The sequence below is a fragment of the Lepidochelys kempii genome, chromosome 22 (assembly GCF_965140285.1).
Source record: "Lepidochelys kempii isolate rLepKem1 chromosome 22, rLepKem1.hap1, whole genome shotgun sequence".
Taxonomy (NCBI): Eukaryota; Metazoa; Chordata; order Testudines; family Cheloniidae; genus Lepidochelys; species Lepidochelys kempii.
In genome coordinates this window covers 17,802,699-17,827,675 of record NC_136401.1, presented here as the reverse complement: position 1 = coordinate 17,827,675, position 24,977 = coordinate 17,802,699, and the positions used below count along the sequence as shown (strand labels likewise).

The 24,977-nt window shown below is 46.1% G+C and overlaps 1 protein-coding gene across 5 annotated transcripts in view; it reads left to right on the top strand.

Annotated features, from left to right (window-relative positions):
* The window catches only part of ALG9 (ALG9 alpha-1,2-mannosyltransferase), a 118,781-nt gene that overhangs the window by 38,813 nt on the left and 54,991 nt on the right, over positions 1-24,977 (top strand). For 3 of the 5 annotated variants that reach the window (XR_012155956.2, XM_078849917.1, XM_073321220.2), the window contains one exon: positions 1,520-1,650. Coding sequence is in view for 4 of the 5 variants with exons in the window: in XM_078849917.1 (XP_078706043.1) it covers positions 1,520-1,650 (131 nt within the window). In the remaining variant the exon portion in view is untranslated. Of the gene's footprint in view, positions 1-1,519; positions 1,651-14,837; positions 15,773-18,131; positions 19,311-24,977 lie in introns of those variants that run through there. The other 2 variants (XM_073321219.2, XM_073321218.2) reach the window with 2 other exon arrangements.

The window sequence follows — 24,977 nt, the reverse complement described above, 5'->3', positions numbered from 1 at the left end:
ATGGGGAGTCTTTAACTGAGCTGGGAAATGAACTTGGGTCCCCGGAGTCTCTGAGCCTTAGTCACTAGATTCTTCTCCCTACGCTCTGTCTCCCTTGACCGTTCCATGACCACTTCAACTTCCCTGGGCCTTCCTGCAAACAGCAGAGCTGCCAAGAGCCTCATTCTGCCTCCTTTGAAATCTGCCAGGCCTGCCTCATCACGACCCATCTTCCCCACAGTAATTTCTGAGGTAACTCACCTTTGCCAGTTCAGCAGCACTCGCCCAGCCACCCACAACGGAGTATTTCCAGTTCCCTGGCTCACTAGTCAGGCTGAGCTTGCCAGAGGGGAGAGGCCTAAAGGGCTGATCCTCGCAGTCGCAGTCCAGAGTTCAGTCCCTGCCTGTTTCAACATTTACACAGCTCCACTGGCTTTGGAGGGGGTTCCAGTGAACGGTGAGGTGTGGTGTTTAACAGCCCCCAGAGCAGTTAAGGAAGGGGCTTTGTTCAGATACATTCTGATGGAATCCTTCTCCTGTAAGCCCCTGAGAACAGGCTATGTTTAGTTTGGCTACAGCTGCTGCTTCCTATAGTTTCTGACTCTCTCTCGTTACCTTTCCCCTAGTGTTTCCTTGTGTAGTTATGACAGCACAACTAATCTGAAAAGGCGACATGGGTTTGAGGTGGGGTTTTAGACTCTGGGTAATCACATCGCTTGAGCTAGGGCAAGCACCGTGTGTGCCCAGAGACAGCTGGGCTTTCCTAACACCTTGGCTTTGTGTTAGAGTCCTTGTTCCCTTCTGGCTTGTTTTTTGTGTGTGTGCTGGTTGAGAGTGAGTTTGAGGGCGAGAATCTTGTTTCTTGAGAGCCGGCGGATGCGATGTTTTCTGGAGGAAGAGGAGTTGTCGTACGTGTGGCTCTGTGGAGGGTGTTGTGCTCACGTGCAAACTGATCCAAAGCCCATTGAAGCCATTGTGAGGCTTTCCATTGGCTTCAGTGGGTGTTGAATCAAGACTTCGTTGTCCTAACTTACAATCTAAGTTCTTCAGCGCAGGAACTGTTGGTGCAATTGCCAGATCCCGCAAATTTATTGTTTCTATGGCCTCCCGAAAAACACTTCTCTCCCCGTGCACTCATGTGAGCTGTATTTCTGATTGCTCCGTGCACTTGTTTGAGCTGCATTGCTGAATGATTGCTTCACTCTGGGTTATGATAATAAGTGAGCTGAGGGAGGTCATCCTCCTTGAAAAGGCTCACACAGGGTACATATTCTTTGCTCTAGAGAAGCAGCCCCCGGCAGCAGCAGTAATATCTGACATTTCTTCTAGAACCTTTCATCTCAATAGATCCAAAACACTTCACCAAGTTTTATAACTGTGTTTGAAAGAGCATTTACCCCACCACTGAGATGCAGCCAGCTCTGGGGTGAAATGTGGTAGTGATTCAACAGTGCATGAGAATGTTTACACAACAGTTTAGGATAGGAAGTAAAGAATGCTCCTCACTACATAAAGAACAAGGTGTCCTTTCTCCCTACAGATTGACATTTCCAAATGCCATTACCTGGTGGATTTAGATAGCGCAACTGAAACATCCAGGGAGCCGAGATACTCCTCCAACAAAGAAGAATGGGTCAGCATTGCCTACAAACCATTCCTGGATACTTCCAGGTAAGTGTTTTCACAAGTTTGGGAAGGAAGACAGGGGCAGACAGGTGCATGAGCTAATTCTGTTCGAATTTCTGCATATGAAAGAAGCGATCCGTGTACTAGTAGGAGAAATGCAATGGTAGGAGTTACCTTGAAATGACCCTCTTGGGAAAGGCATCTCTCTGCACAGGAGGCAGGCATTTATGTGGGGAGGTCTGCATGGTATTAATACAGCTTTGGTGCTCGTGGCTGATGCTGCTTTACAGGGTGAACCGCCCCAGTGGGTTAAAATCGTTCTAAAAATGAAACCTCAGCAGCCACCTTTGGCTGAAATACATTTTTCTTTTTTATTTGAACAAGAACTGTGAGAAGGCTGTTAGGAGGAGAAGAAATTAGAGTGAAATCGGCATCCTCCAGGCTACTCTGGGGTGGGATCTGTTTGGTTATATTAGGTTGAAAGTGACGGTGCAATCCCGACAGGGCGGTAGCTTCCTGGTCTAAATGATTCTTGGATGCTTATTTATAAAGATATTGTAAGGCAACTGTCATGCGATGGGAAGAGGGGTTTGCTGGAAAGATCCATTAAAAAGCAGCAACACAGAATCCAGTGCCCTCTTATTTTCTCATGCTGGCCCATGATGCTCTAGTAAGGACAGGTTTGGTGCACAAGACAGATGATCAGCTAAAGTTTTCCAAACGAATGCAGTCGGGTGATGGGAAGCTGCAAGGTTGCGCTTTACCCAATGGATCTGGGTTTTTAATTAAATTAACAAAGTTACAAACAAAAGAATCTTCCACTCAGCCTTAAGCTAGGCATAGCCCCTCTTCCCTGAGGTACCGTCCCTTCTTCTGGGACCATTGCAGGAGATGCTGTCTTCCTGCAGCTTCACTCTGCAGTGCAACTTCTAGTACTGCCCTCACGGGACTTCCTTGCACTGTCTATAGCCCAGGTGCAGCCTCACCACCTTAGCTGGTTCGGCTGGGAGCACCTGCTCTGGCATATGGGACCTGGGCCTATTTTAATCCTGGGAGCCAGCCACCCTGTGACCCCAGGGGACAAGTAACAAACCCGGACATACGGCATGGCAGCCCAGAGGCTGGGCATTAGATCAGTCAGCTGTTCAGAGTTTTAAACTAGATGGGATGACTGAGCTCTCACCTGGCTCACTTGGACAGTTTCAACATTGGTCAGTGGTGTTTGGCAAATGGTGCTTTGTGTCCAGCTTGCAGTGAGAGACCGTGCTGTGCTGTTCCCATTGGGTGGGGTGGCATAGTACAGGAATGGCAGCATCGCAGAAACTTGTGACGTTGCCAGAAGAAGGGGGAGACTCATGAAAGCTGTGGAGCATGGTGACCGCTTTAACAATCAATCAGGTGAAACTGCAGAATAATAAAAAATGGACAGGCCTCTCTTGAGCCAGGTAAAACACCAGTATCTCTTCTCTCTTTGGCACTTAGACACCTGCCTCAGCCTGGACCCTGCACTCCCTGATAGAGAAGTTACTGAGGTTGTAGAACAAAGGCACAGATTGACTAAGGGCAGGGCAGGGGGGGTAATTGGCTTCCTTCGCCCCATAACAAGGGATTCCATTGCCTTTATGGAGCTCTTTAGACCTGGGAGGGGACTGCTGTGGTTCCAGGGATTCATGCAGCACGTACTGACAGGGGATCAGAAATCAGCCAGTGGGAGTCTTGGCCCCATGTGTGTCTCTGGGCAGCCTCTCTTCTCTTGCGTGTGCTTCTGCTGCATTGAAATTCTCCGTGCTGTTCCCTATCAGCGTCTCACAGCTTGAGCAGAAAGGAGGTGCAGTGCCTTTGTGTGTGCAGAAGGCCAGGTTGCCATAGCAGCAGGTCTGATTTTCATGCCTGCTGTGCACCTTGATGACTCACAAGGTTCAGGATGTGCTGTGCCAGGCTGTCCTCCCACCAATTAAGTGGACTTTAGCGTGTCTGAATCTGTGCAGCTGGAGTGCGTGGTGCAAATAGAGGAGGGAATGTGCAGCAGAGGAGGTCTCGGTCAGCAGGGTCTGAGCGGAGTAGTCAGCGTTCCAGCATCCCCCACCCCCGCGAGCGTGGTGTCCCTTATTGATTGCACTCTTTTCCCAGGAATTTTGAAGTACTTCACTCATTGTTCTGAGCACCATAGAGGCTCCTGATGCAGACCCTACAGCAAAACCCCAAAGACTCAATCTGATGGAAACAGGCTAAACTGTGCCCTGAACCAGGGCCTGCCTGAACAGGGAAATGTTAGACTCAAGTATGGACTCTCCAAAGCTGACTCAAGTGATTGTAGCACAGAGAGATAAACAAGGCTTACTAGCTCTGAATCTGCTCCATTCCCTGGCCAGACCATTATTTACTTGTATCACTTGAGTACCTAGAAGCCCCAGCCAAGATCAGGGCCCTGCTGTGCTGGCCAGGCCCTAGTGTGGTGGCAGGAAAAGGCTTTGCAAATGCCTTTTCTAAAGCTCTTGGTTTTGTCCTGCTGGCTTGTAAAGTTTTTACATCTTAACCTCCCAGTCATAAGCCAATCAGAGAGGAAGAATGGTCCAGGTGCTAGGGCATTGGCTGGAACTTGCGAGAGCGGGGTTCAAATCTCTGCTCTGTCAGAGACTTCTTGTGTGACTTGGGGCAAGTCACTTAGTCTCTGTGCCTCAGTTTCCCATTAGTAGAATGGAGAGAATAGCATTGCCCTGCCTCATAGGGGTGTGGTGAGGATAAATAAGTTACTGATTGAGATGTGCTTAGAGGCCAGACATGTTCCTTAGATAGATAGTATTGTTTGGCTCATACTGTAGGCATTCGTTATATCAGTGGAGTGACTATGAAGCACCATGCTTTTGTTCTTGATTCTCCAGTTAGATACTAGCTCATTTCAGGACTGGAGCTGGGTTGTTACCAGCTGGCTGGTGAGCTAATTGCTAACATAGGCTGCAGATCTATCTGCTGAGGGTTGAATGTCTCCAAGAGATGGAGTCCATTCCACCCTGCAGACCCCAGTGTGGCCCCTGCATTCCGCTGCCGTTTGTGGAGCATCCACTTTGCACTTTCCCCTTTGCAAAGAGGGCGCGCTTGGTGGGTCCTACTGCCTGTGACTCTGTGGCAACGTTCCCTGCTGTTTAAGTAGCCTTTCCTTTGCTCGCCCTCTCTGGCCTTGGACATAATATGTCTAGTCTTGCTGATCGCCAAGCATGCTGGGGAACAGATCTGGCCAGTAATGCGAGTGTCTCATCTCACCCATTCTCTATGCCAGCTGGGAATGTCGCTGTAGGCACCAGAGCAATGCAACAAGGGACTATTCAAGGGATGCAGTTCATGTTTTTTAACCAGTCCTGTGAATTAGTGCCGATGGGAGCGATGTGAGAGATCACAAAGGTCTGCTATCTTGGGTGCCAGCATCCTCCCTGGTGGTGAGAAGCTGTGGCAATTGCTCCTGAAGGCACAGAATTTTCTTGTTTGTTTGAAGTGACAAATCCAATTCGTGCTGTCCCTGCTGCAGTTGAGAGGGTAATTATCTGGACTGGGAACTTCGCCACACAGGAGGAGCAGTGACATGGGCTGTAGGAGCTCCAGCAGGTTAGGTGAATGCCCCCACAGAAAGCTTTAATTGAATCGAATGCAACCTCCCTCCTGCCACTCTGCCCCAAAGGCACTTGGAACTGGTGGAAGGCACAGGCTCCCCAGAGTAGAGACAGCGCAGGCAGCTGGCTGATGAATCTGGTTTGGTGACATGAGCTATGTGTGTGTGCCGTGCTCAGCCTCGTCTTGTCTAGCAGGTCACTAGAGGGTGGTGGTCTCCTGTCCGGCTGGGTTTCAGAGCATCTGGCTATAAAATGGTCGCCTCAAGCAGGACTGTTGACAGTTATGGGCTATTTCCAGAGAGGAGCTGCCTATGTTTCACCTGCAAACTCTACACGTGTAAAATCTTGCACGACTGAGTGCAGCACGGGAAAGTCTGTGCAGAAAAGCCCATGTGCAAATATATGCACAGAGGCCTGTGCATAGGGTCAGAGAAGGTGTTTCAGGATCCTCCTTTATAAACCCAAACTGCTCATTTCCGAGCATTTTCCCTGCCCTCAGCCCGGTGCCATGACGTGTATATCAGATCTGGCACCTGCTGCCACACAAACAATTCTGAAGCAGCCCTTGCTAAACATGAAGTAAGTGTAAAAGGCATGATTAAAATGCAGCTTTAAAAAAAAAAAAAGCATCCCCTCAAGCTGAGCTGTGAGGGAAGCAGCAATCAGCTCAGATTACAGGTTTGCAGCGCAGGGCCATGGAGCGAGGCACATTAAAAACCCTTCCAACTCCAGCTCTTATTCTTTGCAAATAAATGACCCCAGCAGCTCAATTCATGCCTGCTGAACTGCAGGCTTCTGGGACTCGCTGCGATTCTCACATTGACGTCAGCAAGTGCAAATGTAAATCTCAGCTCCCTCTGATAAATGGTGTTGCTAATTGAATTAGAGAGCACTCGGAGCCACCAACTAATTATGCTACTCAGGCAGCTGCTTTGTCCAGGTCCATTTAATTCTGTATTGGCTGAGTGCTGCCATTCTGGCATAGAAAAGGGGAAATATATTAAAGCTCCCAATTAAGAAGCATATATTTTCTGGCTCTTTAGGCTGAGCTGTTTGCTAGCTCCAGGCACTCCTGCTCTTGCCCTTATGTTTTCCATTGTAAAATAATCTTAATACAAGATTAGTGATACCGTCACCTTGTGCTAAAATATTATATCCCTTGTTTGATAGGTAAGAGACTCCCCTATGCCATTTAATGCTGCTTTTCTTAATATCCAGTAAAAAGCTTTAAAAAAAATAGTTATTTCCTTTAAGTTCATGGTCAAGGTGGAATTTTCTACACCTCAAAGAAGTGCAAATGTTAATAGGTTTGCAGTAGGGCACAGACAGCTTCGGTCATGGCTATGCATCTGCTCCTGAACTCTGTGTGCAGAGAGAACCAGAATATCCCAACCCTTGTATCTGTGGCAAAGTTCCAACTGTGCTTCCTTTCTCCCTCTCTCCTCCATTATCTTCTCCCTCTTCCTACTAGTGCTAACTTCAGAAACGCAATCTCTGGCAGGCATTTGACCTTCAGTTGATCTGTGAAATTCAGGCTGCCAGGTGTGTTAGCAAAAAAGCTTTTTCTTTCCTAAAGTATTTAATCTCTTCCCCCAAAACAAGACAAATCTCTGAAGCGGGAGGGGAAAGCACACATAGACATTCACACTTTGGGCCCATATCCAATGGCCATTGAAGTCAGTTGAAGCTTTTCGTTGACTTCAGCGAGCATCGGATTAGACCCTTTGTCCTCTACTGTAGAGTAACAATTCATGGGTTTGATCTAGCTAGTGGCCTGCTGAATGGGAGCTCTGTACTGATCAAGGCCACACCCACAAACTGCAGGTGGACTAATAAAGAGAAACAAATATGTATGAAAATGGTACAAATTCAGTTGCATCCATTTCCCCCCACCCTTCATATATCACCTATTGTCTTAGAAGCTCTGGGTGAGGTGACCGATGGTAAAGATGCTTGAGCCCTGTCTAAATTAAGTTTCTAATGGAACTGCACCAGCAGTGGATTACAACTTCTGCTTTCCTTGCTGTAGACAAAGCCTCTGAGACTTGCCTTAGTGCATGTGGCTATTTAGCACAGAACAGCCTTGTGCTTCAGTGTCTTATTGTACAAAGTGCCCTTCAGCTAGAAACTGGTTGTTGCTTAATGAACATGAAAGCTCAGCTCATAATTGAGGGCCAGATACGTAGGTGCCGCCACCTGCCGTGCAAAAGTAAGTGGTTTGAAGAGACAGGCCTTGTTGGGGAAACCCTCGTAAGAGCCAAGCTGTGATTTCTTGTGTCAAAGCTGTTCGTTTTTTTTTTTTTTTCTAGGGTTCCTCATTTAGTTTTTGCCTGGATCCTTCAGGCTGGATAACTGGAGTCAATGTGAATTCTCTCCTTTCCACTTTCTCAATTCTGTTAATAAGATCCTACAACAGCCTGCAGATCCAGCAGTCTCCATTAGCAAATGTGTATTAGACCCCCCACGTTTCTGGTGGGCACAAACACCACCTTGATCTAAAGACCCTAGAGGCCTGATGTCAGATTCACTCTGCAGAGAGAATTGAATTCCACATTCAGTTATGGTCCATGCGGTTGGGGGTGGGGTGTGTGACATTTCCCTCTGGTGTTATCCAGACCGGTGATCTGCTAGGTCACTCCGATCCTTGGCTCTGGGAGCCAGCTCTGCTGTGAAAACCCTCACTCCTGGGCTGTTCACGCACAGCCTCTAGCTTGTAAATTGCTCTTTGGATTGTGCAACTGAATGACACTACCCAGTATCTCCAGTCCCAGATACAACCCTAGGAACCTCCGTCTTGCAGTGTCCAATTATGCCCGCTGGATGCTGCAAGCTTATATGAGTTTGGCGGTTTAACAAAGAAATTGATATGTACCAGGCTTGTTATCCCAAGGGGAGTCTGACACGCCTCAAACGAAACACACTGCTTCAGGTAGAATAAACCAACAGATTTATTAACTATAAAGATAGATTTTAAGTGATTATAAGTCAAAGCACAAGAAGTCAGATTTGGTGACATGAAATAAAAGCAAAACACATTCTGAGCTGATCGTAACACTTTCAGCGCCCTTACAAACTTGGATGCTTCTCACCAAAGGCTGGCTGGTTACTTTTCACACAGGCTCTCCCCTTTGATCAGCATTTCAGTCGCTTGGTGGTGGTGTCTGTAGATGTAGGTGGAAGAGAGAGAGAGAGCATGGCAAACGTCTCTCCCTTTTATCATGTCCTTTCTTCCCTCTTGGCTTTGCGCCCACTCCCCCCAGGTCAGGTGAGCATTACCTCATCGCAGTCCCATACTGACCAAACGAATGGGTTGACTCACTCTAACAGATCCTTTTGTTGCTGCCTAGGCCAGTGTCCTTTGTTCCTGTGAGGCTGGGCTGGGTTTGTCTCATACCTGCCCTGATGAGGGGTGAACTGTCTCTCTGCTTTTGGAGAGTTTTTTTCCTGGGCTTATTTTAAACCATGAGGATACATTTTCAGCCTCATAACTATATACATGGAATTATAACCTATAACATTACTGTAACAATTACTATAACATCACTAAAACAACCATGCTCAGTGCATCATGAGCCTTCTGAAGACACCCAACATGACAAACTTTGCATTGGATATCACGCATCATTTTACAAGGATGAACACAGGGGTGCTGGGTGTTCCCCCAAGGTACATAGCATCACAGGAGGACATAGACTGAGGACTATGTCCTTTCACCCCAATACCACCCTCCCCCACCTGACCTGGTCCACAGTGGATTTCCTTGTGAGGTCAATGAGAGCTTTGCATGGAGTTGAAGAGTAGAATGTGGCCTTTATTCAAGAACTAAATTGACCATTATTTATTATGTTTGGCACGTTTTTGTTGCATGCAGCATTACCCAGTGGAAAGAGCTGCTTACCATTCTGCCCTTGGTTTCTCTTCTTCTCCCATCCTCTGTTCTTCTGTCTTCCCTCTCTGTCTCTCTTGTCTCCAACTCCTTCCCTGCAACAATTCCTAGTTACTGCTCACATTTGAAACACCATTAGGCTCTAGGCACTGAGATCCCAAGGAAATTAAGAGAAGGTGTGGAAGTTCACATCTCTCTAAGCTGGTGTTTCTGTCGGCAGACTCAGGAAGACAGCACTGCAGTGGTTTACACTTAGGTCCTGTTTGGAAGGTTTTTGCCACCCTTTTTTTGGGCAAGCAGTGTACTTTTTTTTAATTGGAAAGTTTGGATTGTGCAGTTTCTGAATATTATGCCATGAGGGTCACTTAAACACCTTTTGTGGGTTGTATTTGGTCCCGGGGCCATGAGTTTGACACTTCTGTAATTTAAACAGGTACATGGTGGCAGGGGTAGAAGGAGGAATAGTTCTTGTCAACAGCTGTAGGGGATAGGAAACAAGGACATGCTAGGGTCTTTCTGCATAACTCTGAGACATGCAGAATAGGGAAAACAGATCAAAAACAGGTTAAAGAATGTTTAGATAAATGAGAGAGATTCAAATTGGCAGGGCCTGATGAACTGCACCCTAGGGTACTTAAATAACTAGCTGAAGGAATCTCGGAACAGTTAGTTAGCAGTTATCTTTGAGAACTCATGGAGGATGGGTAAAGATACAGAGGACAGGTGAAGAGAAAATATAGTTCCTGTCTTTTAAAAAGGGGAACAAAGAGTACTCAAGGAATTATAGGCTGGTCAGCCTAACTTCGATACCTGGAAAGATACTGGAACAGATTATTAAAGAAATTATTAAACAATTTATGTAAGTGCCTAGAGGATAATAGGGTTATAAGGAATAGCTGAAATTGATTTGTTGAGAAAAATCATGCCAAACCAACCTTATTTCCTTCTTTGACAGGGTTACTGGCCTTGTAGATGTCGGGAAGTAGTAAACAGGATATATCTTGCTTTTAGTGAGGCTTTTGACACAATTTTACATAACATGCTCATAAGCAAACTAGGGAAATGTGGTCTCGATGAAATTACGATAAGGTTGGTGCACAACTTGTTGAACGACAGTCCTCAAAGTGTGGTTCACTGCCACACTGAGAGGGCATATCTGCTGGGGTCAGTTCTGGCTCCAGTCATATTAAATATTTTCACTAGTGTCTTGGATAATGAAGTAGAGAATACATTTATAAAACTTGCAGATGACACCAAGCTGGGAGGGATTGGAAGCACTTTGGAGGACAGGATTAGAATTCAAAACAACCATGACAAATTGGAGCATTGGTCTGAAATCAACAAGATGAAATTCAATAAAGACAAGTGCAAAATACTTCAGTTAGGAATGAAAAATCAGATGCACAACTACAAAATTGGAACTAACTGGCTAGGTGGTAATACTGCTGAAAAGGATCTGGGGATTATAGTGGACCACGATTTGAATCTGAGTCCACAATGTGGTGCAGTTGCGAAAAAGGCGAATATTCTAAGGCATATTAACAGGAGTGCCATAGATAAGACATGGGAGGTGTCAAGGTTCTGTACCCTAGCGTTCAGAGTAGGGAAGGATGTGGGGACCTGCATGAAAACCTCCTAAGCTTACTTTTACCAGCTTAGGTTAAAACTTCCCCAAGGTACAAACTATTTTACTCTTTGCCCTTGGACTTTTGCTGCCACCACCAAATGTCTAACCGGTATTATTATTATTAGGTAAGAGCCCGTTTGGAAACGTCTTTCCCCCCAGAATCCTCTCTTACCTTTACACCCCCTTTCCTGGGGAAGGCTTGATAAAAATCCTCACCAATTTGCATAGGTGACCACAGACCCAAACCCTTGGATCTTAAGAACAATGAAAAAGCATTCAATTTCTTAAAAGAAGAATTTTAATAGAAAAAGTAAAAAGAATCACCTCTGTAAAATCAGGATGGTAAATATCTTACAGGGTAATTAGATTCAAAACATAGAGAATCCCTCTAGGCAAAACCTTAAGTTACAAAAAGTCACAAAAACAGGAATATCCATTCCATTCAGCACAGCGTATTTTCTCAGCCGTTTAAAGAAATCATAATCTAACGCATATCTAGCTAGATTACTTACTAAGTTCTAAGACTCCATTCCTGTTCTGTCCCTGGCAAAAGCATCACACAGACAGACCCAGACCCTTTGTTTCTCTCCCCCTCCAGCTTTGAAAGTATCTTGTCTCCTCATTGGTCATTTTGGTCAGGTGCCAGCGAGGTTATCCTAGCTTCTAAACCCTTTACAGGTGTAAGGGTTTTCCCTCTGGCCAGGAGGGATTTTAAAGGTGTTTACCCTTCCCTTTATATTTATGACAGGAGGTAATTATCCCCACTTTACTTGGCATTGGTGAGGCCTCAGCGGGCGTGCTGGGTCCAGTTGTGAGCCCCACACTTGAGGAATGATGTGGACAAATTGGAGAGAATCCAGAGGAGAGCAACAAAAGCGTTAAGAGGTTTACAGAATCTGACCTATGAGGAAAGGTTAAACAAAGTGGGCATGTTGAGTCTTGAGAAAAGACGACGGGGTGAGGGGGGGACCTGTTAACAGTCTTCAGCTATGTTAAAGGGCTCTTATAAAGAGGGGATGGTGACTAATTGTTCTCCATGGCCACTGAAGGTAGGATGAGAAGGAATGGGCAAGGGAGATTTAGGTAGATACTAGGAAAATCTTTCTAACTATAAGGATAGTTAAGCTCTGAAATAGGCTTCCAGAGGTGGTTGTGGAATCCTCTTGGTTGGACAAACATTTGTGAGAGATGGTTTAGGTTTACTTGTCCTGCCCCAGCACAGGAGGCTGGACTTGATGAATTCTTATGATCCTGTGCCGGAGCTAACTTGGGGATTTCAGCTGCTGAGTGATGCTGCTTCAAAAATCAGACTCTCTGTCACCCGCTGCTGGGTAAAATGGGCTCCCATTGTGTCGACGTGGCTCCAAGTCAGAGGAAGAGGCTCTGTGGTCGAGCTTCTGTCAGCATGACATGAGTATGGAGGGGGCTGCATGATTTAAGGCTGTTCCAGTGCTGCAGACTGTGTGCACAGGAGTGCAGTCAGGGCTACCCCCTGCCTTTCTGTCCTCTAGCCCAGCTTCATATGGCAAATTAAAGAAATGACCTCAGTTTAACACATGCTGCTCTCCCCTACCCCGATCAAGCCCAGAGCTTGGGGGGATTGTGCTGGTCTCTGTTACTTGCCTAGCTCAGCAGGCCAATTTCCTCGCTCTCATTTTTCATGCTCCTGTTTTTTAACAAGCATCCAGAACAGCTTGAAATTGCTTTTTCTTGAGTGAAATGAAGTGAAACTAAAGCCGTTCAACAGCGAGCTCCGAGCTTCAGGATTGTGGGATCTCAGTGTTTGTGCCTGCCAAGCGTTGTGTTACTGTCAGCTCTGGTGGTGGTGGGCTGCCAGCCGGGGTGGGGAGATGCCAATGCAAAGCGCAGTAATGACATGGTGTTCATTAGTTAGCTCCAAGACGCGGAGAAGGAAATGCAAGAACTGCTTTCTGAGGAAGTTGCCTTTGCCTCCAGCCATTCTTGTTTCAAGGAGTGGGGGGGCCTTCAGTTTCCAAGCACAGAGAAATGACAGCTGGAAAGAATGCTGCTTGTTCAAAACATATGAAAATTACCATCTTCCTCCTAGTTATTTGCTACTAAGTGATTGTGCTTAGAACACATTCCCATTCTAGCAGCTCAGGATCTCACAAGGAACGAGGATTTCCAATGGTTCTTTTATTTTGGGAACATGCTGGATGCTTTACAATTTGCAAAGGGCCCAAATGTTATTGCAGAAAATGAATGGAACTTTTGGTTCTCTCCCTTCTGAAATGAAGTAAGCCTCATTTTACATCCCAAAGGGGAGCAGTCTTTGTGCTTGGCTAGAAGCAGACAAGAGGGATGGTGGATGTTGAGAGGATGTGTGGTCTTTTGGTTAAGGCAAAACTGGGTTCAATCCTCTGCTCTGCCTCTGAGAGCTTGGGCAAGTCTCTTGGTGCCTCAGTTTACCATCTGGAGATAATGATACTTCCCTTTCCCGTACCCTTTGTCTATTTAGAAAGTCCCTGCCTGAAAAGTTTACAATCTCTTACACGGTGTTTGTACAGTACCAAGCAAAATGGGGCCTGATCTTGATTGGAGCCTGTGGGCCCTACTTTAATACAAATAATAAATAATGCCTTTCCCTGCGGGAAACCTGAATTCCAGGTTGCAAGAGATCACGAGTTTGGTGGTCTCCATTTGTTCCCAAGTACTGTGACGCACTGAATTTTCCAAGTACCTTTGGAGTCCACGTGGAGCCTGTGTTCACAATGGCAGTTCCTGTCATTGTTTTTCAGCTGCATCTTTGGTTTAGAAATAGGTTTCATGCTGCTTCTAAACAAAAGCAAACCCACCAGCCGCCTTTTCTTAAATAGAGTGAATTGAATACGGCACAGGCAGCACTAGTAAGATTCCATTGGATTCCACAAACTCTGCTGTGTTATCAGCAAGCTACTCGAATTATAGAGCATCTCAGGAGTGTCCAGATAACACACACTGGATCTATGTGCTGTCCCTGGCCTCTCAGCATGTTATAAATCACAGTTTTGACCGTTGCTGCTGCTTATCCAGCCTTTTGCTGCTTGGCAGGCATTTGCATTGATGGCATTAGTTATACATCTATCAAGGCTGATGGTTTCCCAGCAATGTAATCTGAAAGAGATAAGTCTTAAAATTAGCTTTGGTATTCAGAATGAAACACCCTTGCCCCAGCACCAATTTCTAAAGATTGCATGGCTTTTCAGTGGAATTTTCGGCGCTGATGATGAAGGAAATTATCTTATTTTTGCACTCCTTATTTAAACAAGGAATTAATGTTATCTGCTCAGTGGAAGAATACATGCACTTAAAATGTACCAATTTAGCAGTGCTACAGCGATTAGCCAAACAAAAGGACACTAATTTGATACAGCCATCAAGCCTGTCTCACACAAGTGCTCAGTTGGTCCAGTCGTAGCAAAGTACTGCTGCTAAATCCTAGTTCCCAACCCAAGAGGGTCGGGGTAAACATCCCTCTGAAGATTAACAGCCTGTAGCAAGTCACCTGGCAGGACGCAGGATGGTTCAACCCGTCTCTAATTTGAGATGCTGCGGCAGAAGAGTGGTATGCTGAAACCCTAGAGCCAATTGGGGTTCCTTTCTGTCTCTGCTGTAGGGATTCTGTTGGGGCAGAGGGGGGAAGAGCATGCTTCCTAAAATGAGTAGACATTAGGAAAATGGAAAAGCCAAGTGCAAATAAGCTAACTTATTGACTCTTAACGTCTCCCTTGCTGCTCTTCCGGGGTGGGGAGTTTTGGAATAACTGCTCTGTGCAACCTCCTCATGGCTGAACTGTTTGCCTTTTGGCCCATAACATCTAGGAGTAACCATCTTTTCATAATCACTGCCATTACAGCAGGAATGGAGAGTGGGGAAAGAGTTCTGAACTAGTAGGGCTGATTGCTCTAAAGCCGGTAATCCTGACACAAAACAACTTTGGTTTGACTGATGAAGAAAAGGCAGAATGGAGCCTGGTGTGTCTGTCTCATTGCTGTTCCCCACATTACGGACACGAGGCCCTAGTCCCAGGCATCAGCTGTTCTTTTGTGGCACTTCAAAACATGTCTTCTAAATGATCACTTTAAAACCAGTCTGTTTTCCCTTTTGGTTTCAGGTCTTCAAAGCTGCTGCGTGCTTTCTATGTCCCTTTCCTGTCCGAGCGGCATACGTCATATGCAAACTACACCATCCTTAAACCCCGGAAGTCAAAGCAAGCCAGGAAAAAAACAGGAGGTTAGCGACACACCTGCGGACCAAAAAGGATCAACCAATATTGTCGGCCAGCTGCTTAAACTTTCCTAGAAAAAAACAATGCTTGTAAGATTCATTAATAAAGGTTTCCCACCCAGTGATTTCACTCCGCAAGCCTCCAGCGGAGAAGAGTACATCATCTGCTCTCGGTTCTGTTCCTCTCTGCTCTGCCTGCACAACCCGTTTTCAGAACGTAGTGGTAAGAAACCGTTTGAAAATCCAGCAGCTGCCTACCTGCATTATTATTAGATAGAGCAGAGCAAAACTGAATAGCAAGAAATGACTATGTTAGACTGTGCGCCCGGGTACTGCCTGGCACCAGGAAAATTCACAGCCGCGCTCTCTCTCAATAGTCCTCATCTGCTAAATAGCTGCTTGCATACTCCCAGGAAACATTATTTGCAGATAACAGCATTTGGGGAAAACAAAAAACAAACCCCCGAAACAGCAGCACAGTAGAGGCAATGACTCTCTGAAATGCTAAGAATCTCAGCAAACAAGACAGTCCATACCATAGAGAAAAATCCCTCAGATCTCCCTGTCCAGGAGATACTTTCCAAGGAGAAACTTGCACTTTCAAACAAACTGTGATTTTTGTTAGTTATCTGTTTTAATGGGATGTGATTTCATTTGCCATGAGTTCTGTTTTCCTGGTTATGATCCTAGATATTGTGAAAACACAGGGGCTTCGTTTAATCTTATTGATTACTGTGTTTGTGTGTGTTTTTGTGTGTGTTTAAAGAAACATTTAATGTCCTTTGAATTCTTGTCTCCAGTGTGTAAAATGTCTGGAAACCATCTATGGGGTAAAAAGGGTTGTTAATTATTGTGATTCAGTTTCCCAAATCTACGAGGATGCGTACAAGTTCCCTTTTGTCAAAGACCCTCCGGAATGATGATGCAGTATGGAACTATACCTGAGTTTTTACAGTCCTGTACTATATTATGAACCAGATTACATCAGTCTTGTAGAAACCAGTGCAGGGGTCTGAGAGGGGGAATGTGGGTGAACTTTCCCTCAGTGCAGAGAGACAGACAGCACAAGCACGGTGCCCAACCTAAGCCCTATTCCGAGGGTTTAAATGGAACTTAGTAGTGCATAAGCTTGGAGCCCTGCCCGTGGATGGCCCATTTCATCCTGTGTGAATAGCACACGCATCAGAGAGAGCAGATGAGATTGGCTGTATGAGAGACTGGCGCAGAGAATGGTCTGTGAATAGGTTTGTCCATGTGTAGAGATGCAGTGCTGAAGTGGGGGGCTGCGGTGGTTGAACGGTGAGTGTATATGATGGAAAGCAAACACCGGTGGCTGTGTAGGGCAGGTGTATCTTTCAGCACGTTTGCAGGTCAATAGCTGAGCAAGCTGCTGTACCAAGGTCAAAAGGGCAGACAGTGCAGCAGTGTGGCTCTGATTTAACATGACACTATTGGGTCAGAGCTGGAGAAGTCAGGAAAGGAAATAGTGCAACACTCAGAGAACCATGCATGGCTTTAATCTGGAAAATTACATTTGAAATGTAGTAGAGGACACTAGACTTCCCTTTGTCTGTTCAGTCCCGTGCACTCACTAGGGATGAGTATTGATGAAGTGCTTAAGTCACCACTCGGCTACATTTCCTCTTGCATAGTTGCAGGGTTGGCTGCTTACTGCCCCGGATATTTTATTTAACTCTTTTTTTTTTTCTTTTTTCTTTTTTCTTTTTTTTTTTTTTTTAAGGTAACTCTGCAGCAGGGACCAGCGGAGAAGGAGAGGGAACAATATGCATGTGATGCTCAGCATGTTCTGAGAAACAGGCTCTTTCAAAGTGTGTCAGATTGGTCACCCCAAATCACTAGTCACTTTTGAAACTCTTGGCCAGGTGGTGGTGATTCTTGGGCTCCTCGGCTGTGGGAGCTAGTAAGTGTCTTCCTTCAGATATGTGATAACATCAAGGAGTCTTTCTTTAAGTCTTTCTAGTTATTGCTGTGGATGTGTAGGGTTTCATATGGTTAGCGAGCGGGAAAGCAGGTTGGCCAAGCCTTCAGTTCAGAGCCTTAATGCTCTCATTAAGGTCTGAATGCCACAGTGACTGCCTTGTTGACTCTGTAAATGCTGTAAGTGTTGTTTCTCTGCTTTGCTGTAATTTCACGCCCGAGGACCTTGTTACTTTAGGTAAAAGTCACCCTGTGAGCTGGTGTGCAGAACCTCCCTCCACCCAAGTTTGGCTTAGCATTCAGCACACTTAGACAAACTTGTTCTCTAGATCTTGTTTCTGTAGTCAGGTTGACAGTGTACCCGTTGTGATCAACAGCAAGGCATATGGAGTGTCTGTCACTTGGCTGAGGAAAAAATGGCATGTGGGACTCCAGACTAAATTGACATGCAGTTGAAATGCAGGTGGAGGTTGCTGTGTGAAAGCGCATCAAGTATTTTGATTTTGCATTTTGTTATTTTTTAATTAACTTCACTACATTGAAGGCAAATGTTAGACTGTACAAAGCATGATCGGTAAAAAGCCCCTGCATGCCTTTTTGTTGCCTGGGTGATTGATACATTAAGGATGAAATTCTCCCCTGTACAGAGGAGCAGTACAAAGCCTGTGCATTATTAAAATCCTGTTTTGAAGGCTTATGTGGGACATACGTGGCATACAGGATTTGGGCTTGCCCTCTGTAGAGGGGTGCTTTTTACCCTGTGCAAATAGTGTCTGTCCCTATAGAGTCTTTGGTATAACAACATGGGAATTTCCCTCTTAAAAATCCCAGTCTTTACAGTAAACTAATGTCTTAAATGTCTTAGGTAAATTTGCCTGGGAGACAAAACTGCAATGTTGCAGGTCAACACTGAATGTCAGCTTAATGCTCCCATTTGTTTCTTTTTAATGGTTTCCCCACCCCACATGTTAACATTCCTTTAATAAGGCTCTGTTGTGTCACACCAGTGAATCTAAACCAAAACTTCCATCCTATCTGCTTCCCCCACCAGTGTTTCCATCTATAAATGGAACACTGAAACAAGGAACACAGTTAGACAGTCTATTGCGTACCTCTCTTTGGTGGTGTCTCACTGTCCCAGCCTTTACTGTCATGTTTACTGTGAAAAGATAGTCCAGGAAACATCTGTTTTCAATTATTGTGCCTGCTCCACCCTTTCTTCCCGTTTAATTCCTTTTTGCAGACCCTGACAGCTTCACATTAAATGGGAGTGATCAGCATCTCCAAGAAAAAGGCAGCAACCACCCTGTTGCTGTATGAAGAACTGCACTTGGGTCATATTAACAGATGTTGATTTCCCATCCATTGGAAGGTGAAGCTAGGAACACTCACAGGTGGTGGTATCATATTTGCTTCATGGTAGCACTGAGAGGCTCTAGTCAAGATAGAGGCCCAATTTTGTTGGTTGATCCCACGTCCTGCAGTGCTTACAACCAAAACAGACAAAGGAAGCTTTATTAGCCCCATTTTACAGGTGAAGCACAGTGAGATCAAGGACTAGCCCATGGTCATATAGGGAGTCAGTGGAAAAGATGGGAATCAAACTGGGTCCTAGTCCAGTGGCTTAACCCCCCAAACCATCCTTCCTCGGACCGGGCAGAGCCTAGCAGCCCTACAGCTGCTTTCTGCACATATGGCCCAGAAAGTAGAGTCTAGGAAACCTCAGGTCTCCCTGACTTCCTTTCCTGCTGGAGCAATGGTCTCCCATCCACCTAGCACAGCAGTCTCTGGAAATAATTCTGAAGCTGTAGCGCAGTGCAGAGGCATCTGGAACGCCCGCACGAGGCCATTTGCTCTGGAAAGGTAACGCTGCTCTTAGCGGTGCTTTCATCATGGGGTATGCAGAGCAACAGGTGATCTTTCTGACAGGAAAACGTTAAGGCTCCCTTCTGTTAATAATTCATAGCTCAGAGCTGTTGGGCTTTGCGCAGCGCCGACATTTTAAGCAAATAATCAATAATGAGAAGAGAACAGTACTTCTAAATAAATGCATTCAGTGGAATGAGCTGCCCAAGGAAGCTGCGCTGCACAATATGTGTCTTCATGTGTAATGGGGTGGGGGAGTGTTGGGATGGGAGGGAAAGAGCAGTACTGACTGCTGGGGTTTCCTAACACCTTCCTGCCTTCTCAGGATAAATTACCTTGCTTTTGAAATGTGGATTTGCAGAGATTTCCAAAAATGATGGCCTTCCCTTTGTAAAAGGTTTCATTGTTTGCTTGGTGCTTATACAATTTTTTTGTTTTGTTTTTCCTTTGACCCTAATAAAATTAAACTTTGTGATCTAGTTGTGGGCTTAGGCAATTTTCATATGGTTAATTTATGACCCATTTAAAAAAAAAATAAGGTCTTGTGATTTGCAAGCCTTGTGGGTGAAGGATTAAACCTGCAAATTGCTAAACTGCTTCCATCTGATTTCCAAGTCACTTAGGTTCAGCAACTCACAGGCAGGAACCAGGACTCAGAGGGGGGCCAAGGCCAGACCCATTGCCTCACAGGTTGGTGCTCTGTCCTGCCATGCAGACAATCTGAGTTTGACTCTCTGGTCCGTTTCCAGTCTCAGGATGAGGAAGGGATACTTCATAGATACTATGGATGGAGAAACAACTCATTGGAATCTGGCTTGAGAGACTGATGGTTCTCTGCTGCATTCTGACTGGCTGTTTGAAACACAAGACGTCACAGTAATGTGTTAACTATCAACAGTGCCTGGCTTCACACGCACAAAATCCCATTGTGTCTTCATTGTCTATTTGGGGTGGTAGTGGGTGGGCAAAAGATAGGGCGCTTGACCTCATCACCTCTCAGCCTCACCATCATGGCTGGTGGTGGGGGACATGCAGGGATGAAGGAGAAAAAGCAGTAGTTCACTATTGCCCCTTTATTTGAAGGGTCAAGCTGCTCATTCACAGCAATGGTTTATGGCCCTATCCGCCATTTGTAAACATGCTGGAAGAGCTGGGTATTTGGGGGACAAGAAGGGGGTGCAAAAGGAATCTCTGATGCCCTGCAGTTAAAAGACTCACTCATCCATTAGTAAAAAGAAAAGGAGGACTTGTGGCACCTTAGAGACTAACCAATTTATTAGAGCATAAGCTTTCGTGAGCTACAGCAGGAAGTGAGCTGTAGCTCACGAAAGCTTATGCTCTAATAAATTGGTTAGTCTCTAAGGTGCCACAAGTCCTCCTTTTCTTTTTGCGAATACAGACTAACACGGCTGTTACTCTGAAACCTGTCATCCATTAGTGTTTTTAGCCTAGTGTTTCCAAACACACTCAAGGCATGTGCCAACAGCTCTCTAGCTGTAGCTTAATTCTGTATTAGATCATCCAGTTTTCCTTTGTTTGCCAGGATATGGAGCATTGACTATGGGAATGCTGGGGAAGAGAGATATACAGGTTCCAAAATACACTGATGGAAAAAATTAGTTTCTGCAAAGTAGGTTTTTCTCCTTGTGTCCTAAGGCGGGAGTTTAGGTGCATTTCAATTCAGGTCCTTTGTTGCATGTGTACTACCAATACTCAAACGAAACATACTCCCAAAGCCAGATCCATGGATATGTTGATCATTAATGTGATGTGTGTTTCAATACATATTTGCTGCTTTTCGAAGAAGACGGCTTGTGCAGATCTGCAGTGGGATGACTGTAATTTCTCTTTACTAATGAGGATTTCTCTTGGCCAGAGTTCTTCTTTTCATTTATTGAGAAGAATTTTGTGAATTAATTCAATGCACATAAAAGTCAGAGGCTGGATTAGCAGGGTGTTGCAGGACAGGGATGAGGTGCACAGGAACTCAGGAATGGAGTAACAGTGGGTGCTGAAGTTCAGAACTGAATGTGTTGTCAGAGCTGTGGAAAGCCTCAGGCCTAGCATCAGGGAGTGCTGCAGGTCAGAATTCAGGTGCAGTTGGCAGAGCTGTATGAGTGCAGGACAGGACTGAGGTCCATTGGCAGCTGTTTTGTTTTGTACAGAACTCATTTGAAAGCTGATTTCACTGTTTGGTAGGAATTTTGAATACACAGTGAGTGGACTGCCTTAACTGAGGACATTTTATGACCAACGTAGCAAAGTCCAGTAAAACTGTAGAAAAATGAGTTTATTTCCAATATGGACCTTGCCAAGGTACAGATATACATGCCACTTCTTAGCGCAGCCTATTCTCCTGCCCTGCTCTCTACATGGGATAAAGACTCCTGTACTTGTAATCCTGGGCCAGCAGCTCTAAATGGAGAGACTCTTGATACCATTCCAATGGGGAGATGAGATCAGTTCCTTTCTGATTGCTGCTCACCTTAGAGAATGTGCGAGGGCTGGGAGTCTGAGATAGGTGCTCCAAAAACAGACAGTCCAAGTACTGGATTCCACGTCATGCCAAGTGAAATGCAGGTGATAGGTTGCGTATTTAGTCACTGTAGAAGGGATCAGCACCATTGTGAAAAGCAGCTGTGGTAATGAAATTCTCCTTTTTACTCAAGCTCCTGTTTCTGGAGAAGACAGCTGTGAATTTCATTCCCCTTCAGCATCTGAGCGTCATCCCAGCCCCACTGAGATTCGGTGCATGTCCCTGTGAATAACTGCACGTCACTATTCGCTTGCACGGAGAGGAGCTAATGGGGCCCCAGCTGTCTCCTTCACAAACTCCAGCTGTGACTGCAGAGCAGCAAAAAAGGTCAGCCTGGATGGAAGAGATGAAACAGCATAACAACGAGGGCCCAGGCTGATGTGTCCCCTCTGCTTCCCCCTCCCCCAGTCCTCTCCAGCCACTGATCGCTTGCGAGAACACCCGTAACTCAAACCTGCAGTTATCGACTCGCTGGACCAATGGGGTGTTCCAGGACAGGGCTGAGGTGCATTGGCGGCTGTGGTAGACAGCACTGTCGGAGACTGAGAAATGTGGATGCTGGGTTCTAATCCTGGCTCTGAGGGGCAGCATGGGCTCACGGCTAGCTGTGGGGCTGGGACTCCTAGATTCTGTTCCAGCTCTGTTGCTGCTGACTTGTTACTTAGGTTCATGAAGCATGTTGGAGACGTTAAGTCTAAAAAGGATTTAAAAGGCAGACTCCTAATGTCACCTGGAAGAATGTGACAAACTCCTCGTTTCTCCAGGGTGTAAATAAGAGGCTGTTTTGATTTTTTTTTCTGTTTTTAATAGTCCCTTGTTCTTGTCATAGGCACATGCTCCTCCTGCCTGGGGTGAGCAGTGGGGAGCCTGTGGCCCCCTTCCCTGCATTGTATATGTTTGAGAAGCCCCTGTGGGGTTTCTTCAGCATGAGTCATCCTGTGGAGAACTGGGCTGTGACTAGAGCCCAGTTCCATCTGGGTAATGAAGGGGGGTCCCACGCCAAGGATGTATTGCCTTAGAGCACCCTATCCAGAGGCTGCCCCATTCAGTGTACCGCAGCCAGGAGCTCCTTCCCCACACAGCACCTGAGTTTGAAAGAACCAGCAGGGCCATTGAGTGCCACAGGAAATAGATTCCACTATGAAATACTGAGGCATCACGCTTTGCTAGTGGGAAGTGTTGGGCTCAGCCTGGAAGACAATTGGTGCAGAGCCTGTGGAGAGATCCCTACAGTTCAGTCCCGCTGAAGCTCTGAGCAGCTGTCACCATCATTGTCCCGCAGCTCTGGGCAGAGCGATGGTCCCAGAATGCTCTGGGTGACCCAGTGAGCATGAGGTGAAACCTCTCTTACCTGGGAAGAAGGCAGGTGGGGTGCTAAGTCCCTGATGAAGCAGCATTGAACCATCTGCTATACAAGTCGGGCTCACGGGATTGGCAAAAAGATTCAAACTGACCAAAAATCTGCAGGAAAATCTCAGCCTGGCCCAAGCCTGAGCAGCTGCTCACTGACTCCTTTAATTCTGTGGCTGAAAACAGCTGTTGAACATGGAGCAGAGTCTCTGCTCAGGCCACTGAAGTTCCTGTTCCCTTCCCATCTGATCAGTTGGACTTTTCAATTTCATTACATACACTTGGTGCTGAAGGCTGTATCCTCCACCCCTGCATGTATCCCGTTGTTCAAAAAGCATGCTCCCTTGGAGGCAGCGTGGGCTAATGGATAGAGTATTGCACTGGAACTCAGGAGAGCCGGGTTCAAATTTTGGCCCTGCTGTGATCTTGGGCAAGTCACGCTTTGCTGTGCTTCTGTTTCCCCTCTTGCTCGATGTCTGTTCAGAATGCAAATGCTTCAGGATTGGGATTGTTTCTCACGCTGTGTTTATACAATGCCTAACACAGTGGGGACCCTGATCTCAGTTAGGTTGTAATACAGATAAATAGTAATAAGTGCTGTGGGTCAGGAGCAGGGAAGGCTTTGCATAGCCAGAAGATGTGCCTATCTCTGGATGTTCTCATGGGGGTTCTTAGTTCAGTTCCCAGGAGCAGGGGACCAGCATGATGGGCATATTTACCTGGCTTACCGGAGGAGTCCTTCAGATTAGTTTGCAAACTCCAGTTTGCTAAAATGTCCCTGTCCTGAATACCCCACTCAGGATAGATGGCGCCTTGAGTGTCCTGCTGGCAGGGAACCAGAGTGCAGCTGGACAGAGTCCCTTTTCTAATTCATGACTTCTCAGGAACTCGTTCTGGGGACTGGCTGCTTTATGCAATGCTGTATGAATCATGCAATAAACAAGTCCAAGCCCTATTATTAGACTTTGGAAACTGCTGCCTTAGAGACAGTTTTGCTTATAAGTATCCATGATTATCTCTCTCTGGCTCTTCACTATGGATGCTGTCATGAAAAAAAAAAAATCTTTGCCTCTCAGGATTTAATCTGCCCCTATTGCTGCCGCTTCCCCACCTGAGCTCACGCTCCTAAATTACAGCCTCCCAGTTGCTTGCTGTGCTAATCAGCCGTTTGCTGTGACTTTAGCAGCGTGGTGAGTCTCGGATATTTCCGATGGAGAGAAAACACAGAAGCAATAAACAACTCAGCTGAACCCTTGCCATATATGTTACAGTCTGTCAATATCCAATCCAGCTGCTCATCCAGAGGGAGGATGGTCTTGTGGCTAAAATGGATCTTCCCTGCTTTGCCCCAGCTCCTTGTGGGACCTTGGCCAAGTCACTCAGTCTCTCTGTGGGTCAGTTCCCTGTCTATAAAATGGAGATAATGGTTCTTACTTTCTCCCACCCATTGTCTGTCTTGTCCACTTCAGGCCTGATCAGTGGAAAATATTAATATCAATGGGCGTTGTGAGCTCTTCAAGGCAGGGACTGTCTCTTACTATGTGTATATACACAGCACCTGGCACGATGGAGCCACGATCGTGTTTGGCACCCCTAGGTGCTACCCTAATACAGATAATAAATATTCCCTACATGACAAATCAATACCCAGCCCAGCTCCCGCCCTCGCCCTCCTGTCTGTGCTGAATCTATTTCAGCTTGCTACATTGGTTTGACCCGCGTGCTTTTAAGCCCTATGGGTTCTGGCTTTAGATTTTCCGGCAGCGATGATCCTGCATTTTCTGCATTGAGTGTTTGTCCAAGTCCCCAGAGCAAAGCTTTTCTTCGGTGTCCAGGACTCTTATTATCGTCTTTAGTTACCAGCACAGAGCTAAACTCTTAACCAGAGACAGAATTCAGGCAGCCTGAACAGATCCGAGCCTAATCCAGACAGGCGCAGAGTAGATGGGAATCCAAAGAAGGGGATAGAACTTTTTTAAAAAAAAAAATGAATACAGTTGTTGAGTTGTGGCTTGTCAGAGGTGAAGTGTCAAGAGAAGCTGCTGAGCACTTTGTTCCCTGAACCACAGCAGCGCAGCCCTGCGACCACCTCTGAAGAAGGCCCCCCTCTCAACACACCTGTAATTTAGGGTCATATGGTTGGCGCTTCAGTAGTGACTGTTCGGGTTGCCGTTGTCATCAGACCCTATCGTCTTGTCTGCAGCGTTCTCAGCCGTGGTTGATCGCTGGTTGTGCTCCACCCACGGTAGCAACTGTGGAAGCTTAGGGTGGTCCGAGCCTGGGCCTTGCCATTGCGGTGTTTGATCCAGCACAAACATAAATTCGTGTTGATTCCCC